The 3,482-nt window shown below is 57.4% G+C and overlaps 1 protein-coding gene across 1 annotated transcript in view; it reads right to left on the minus strand.

The window, feature by feature from the left end:
• LOC115948904 (maestro heat-like repeat-containing protein family member 6) overlaps positions 1–2,198 on the minus strand; it is a 4,558-nt gene extending 2,360 nt beyond the window's left edge. The window contains 7 exon segments of the mRNA XM_031064591.1: positions 148–322; positions 412–599; positions 840–987; positions 1,245–1,393; positions 1,553–1,699; positions 1,794–1,858; positions 2,093–2,198. Coding sequence (XP_030920451.1) covers positions 148–322; positions 412–599; positions 840–987; positions 1,245–1,393; positions 1,553–1,699; positions 1,794–1,858; positions 2,093–2,198 — 978 coding nt within the window.
• Between the last annotated feature and the right edge of the window lie 1,284 nt (positions 2,199–3,482).

The raw sequence follows: 3,482 nt of genomic DNA on the forward strand, positions 1-3,482 counted from the left end.
TCTGCTCCTGAGCACCCCGGGGGCGCTTTGGGAGGCGGCTGTTCCCAGGCACCCTCCTCTGCCGGCCTTTTCCAGTCTGCTCATCCCTCCCTTGGTGACAAGGCCCTGCCGCCCATGACCACGGGGACCGTGTGGGGCATTCTGGGCACAAAGGAGAGGGATGGTGGGGAGAACGAGGTCTCACCTGGCCAGCAGACCCATTGCATAGTGGTGGGTGTCAGCACGGAGCAGCGTGTCCCAGGCACACTTCCGTTCCAGTGCCATCAGTAAATTCAGACATTGCAGATGGTAGAGCAATGCCTTCACAGTGCTCACTACAAAGCTGCGTGCAGAGCAAAGCCCAGGTTATGCTGGGACCTCAGGCTTCAGCCTTGAGGACGTGGGAGCGACAGGAGGACTGGCATGGAGCACCTGTTGGGATTGGCGGCAATGCCATTTTCCTCCTGACATCTCTTCCAGAAAGTATTTACTTCCTCTGACGTCTGCTCTGTACTGGTGAAAACTTGGTACAGCAGAGCCACAAGGAGATGGGGGGAAAATTCCACAAATGGCTCTGGGCACCAGGGCAGGCGAAGAATCTCCCAAATCACCCTGGTTGCCTGCAAAGGATAAACCATCTAGAGACAGCACTCAATATCAAGCGGTAAGGCCTGAGCATATGAGGGAGAGGCTAGGGGAGACACAGGGGCAGCAGCTGGCCTGGTGCCCCTGAATCCTGCCCCTAAGCCAGGTGTCAGCACAGTGCCTGAGGCAGGCAGATACGTTGCAGTGGGGGAGACGATGGAGAGACACTGGAGAAGCAACCTGCGTACAAGCAAAGGCCACTTATGGAAACTCACAGCCAGGGCAAATACGTCCTTATTGTCCCCATCAGAGGTGTACATTTTTTGCACTGGCCAGCCGTCCATCACACAGAGCAGTGTGGGCAGCACCTTTTCCGTTGCTGCTCCTGAGGAGGCTATGGTCTTCCACATGGTTGCAGCACCTCTGCAGGACCAAAGCTGTGTGTCATGGGGGTCTCAGCCAGGGCACTGTGGCCTGGGCAGCCACAAGGGCCCGGGTGACAGAGCCACAGTGCCCTGAGGGGTAGGCAGGGAGCATGTCAGGAGGCTTATGGGCTGACAAGCCAGGGCTGGGAAATGGAGGCTCCAGAGGCTCCTGGAACTCTCTGCCTGTCTAGCAGACCCCACTGGACTGGCTGTACAGGGTTAGGCCTGAGGCCTCAAGGCAGGTGGGCCCTGTACCTGTCACATGATGGGGCACAGCGCAGGAGGGTCACTGCCACATCAGTGGGGTGTGCCTCAGTCAGCCGCAGGATGTCCATGAACAGCCAGTCGTCTGGAGGCTCGTTGGACGCCAGCCTCTGGTGCATGTTCCTAACAAAGCCTGGCACCTGCAGAAGGCACAGGGAGACTTGCAGAGCTGCCAGAGCAGCAACTTGCCCAGCTTCCCCTGAGAAGTGCTTCCTTCCCACCACATTGGGCCGGGCCTCAATGGCTTGAGGCACCACACCACTGCTGGGGCCACCCAGCCCTGGGCACAGGCTGCTTACTTGACTTGGACTGGAGACAACTCTCTCCCCAAACTGATCCAGGCTGGGAGCAGGAGGTATGCTCTGAGGGGCTGTGGGGCCAGGCTCTGCTGTATCCTTGCGGAACATGGTGATCATCTCTCGACACCAAGTGAGGTTTGTGAACTTCTGCAAAAGAAGGAACAATAGGGAAGAGAGGCATGATCCATGGAGTGCTCCAATGGTGATGCTCGGCTGAGAAGGAGGGGATGGCTCTCAGTACCTGGCCTACAGAGCGCCAGCAGCTACGGGCAGGATCTGGCCCTTGTATCGGGTCCTGGCATGCATCTGGCAAAGAGCAAGGAATGCCAGAGCTGAAGAGCTGCAGGAGAGGCCAGAGAACACAACCCAGCCCTGCAGTCTCCCCAGGCAGGGACAGCCACAAGATGCCCCAGGCTACCAGGGGGTCCAGCCCCAGCCCTTCTTCTGTCCTATTCATGGGCATGTCCACAGGGAAGGGATGGGATGGGGCAGGGTGAAGCTGGCTGCAGGCCAGCCCTGTGGCCCAGCTCTTTCACTCACTCTTCTGCAGCAGCTGGAGCTGCTCCAAGTCAGCGCGTCGCTGGAGTGCGGCACCACAAGGGCAATTTTCCACCTTCTTGGGTGGGGTGGGAGGTTTCTCTGCCATGTCTATGTCGGGATTGAGCACAAGTCGTAGGACAGACGCCTTGGGAAAGCTGCAGGGCAGCAAGTGCAGCAGCTGCGCCTTGAAGAGAGCTACAATAGGGAAGGCTTGGAACGGCTGCAGGACAGTAAGTCCTGCAGTCTGGCCTGAAGGCCTCCTGCCACAGTGACACGAAACATTTTCTAAATGCTCTGGGTCAGCAAGTCTGACAGACTGCCCTTCAGGGCACCTGCAACAGAGAAACCTTGGGAAGGCTATGGGTCACTGAGACCCACAGTCTGGCCTCAAGGTGACGTCCACAGAGAATGCTTGGAAAAGCAAGGAACAATGTGGCTGTGTGGGGGCTCCTCACAGCACTGCTCTGTTCCACAGCATGCACCAAGCACTGTAGTGTGGCCGTGGCATCACCAGCACCTACGGCACAACATGTCACAAAGGGTCACCCTTGCACACTCTGTCCCATTCCATCCCACGGTGACCACGGTGCACTGTGTCACAGAGAGCCCCAGGACACACCTCCACGTGCCCTGGGGACACCCCCACCCCACCCAAACTGCCCCAGCTTGCAGGCAAGACCTTGCCCCAAGTGTTGAAGACACAGCCCAGCAGGAACTTGAGCAAGGGCCCAAACAAGAAGCAGCTGCTCCTCTGCTCTGCCTGCTCAGGTGCTCGGTCCCCTGGGCAGTGCTGACAGCAGCAGCTGTGGAAGAGTCCCTGCCAAAGGAGATTTGCCATCCCCAAGGTCTGCCAATGCTGGTGCCTCTCTCCTGCCACAGAGACCTGTGGCCCCGGGGACATCTCTGCCAGAGGACAGCCAAAGCCAATGTGCCTTGGTGTCTATGCGATGTTTTCTGCTGGTGGCTGTTGGCAGGAGCAATTGGTGGCCACACTTGGGATCTGTCAGAAGGCAGAAGCTGTTGTCCCTTCCTGGAATGATTTTTGCTCGGAAGTAATTATCTGCAGCACAAACCCACCATCCACTATTGACTTTCACAGGACAATTACATTCTTACAGAGATACTGTCAAGTTGCCTTGTGTGCTTCTGGCTGTTTTTCTTGCTCTCTGGACAAAAAGATCAGCCCAGTGTCTGATGGCCAATGCTCCGGGTGCTGCCCATCTGGCTGTGGCTAGCAGCTCGTGTCCAAACACAAGCGGGTGCCTTCTAGGCAAGGGAATGGACTGGCACGAGCAGTCATTTTCCCTGGTGAACCTGGGAAGAACCTGGGCAAGCGCAGAAGATTGGCATGACTCTGGCATTACATTCTTACAGAGATACTGTCAAGTTG

Source organism: Geospiza fortis, unplaced genomic scaffold, assembly GCF_000277835.1.
Source record: "Geospiza fortis unplaced genomic scaffold, GeoFor_1.0 scaffold706, whole genome shotgun sequence".
NCBI lineage: Eukaryota > Metazoa > Chordata > Aves > Passeriformes > Thraupidae > Geospiza > Geospiza fortis.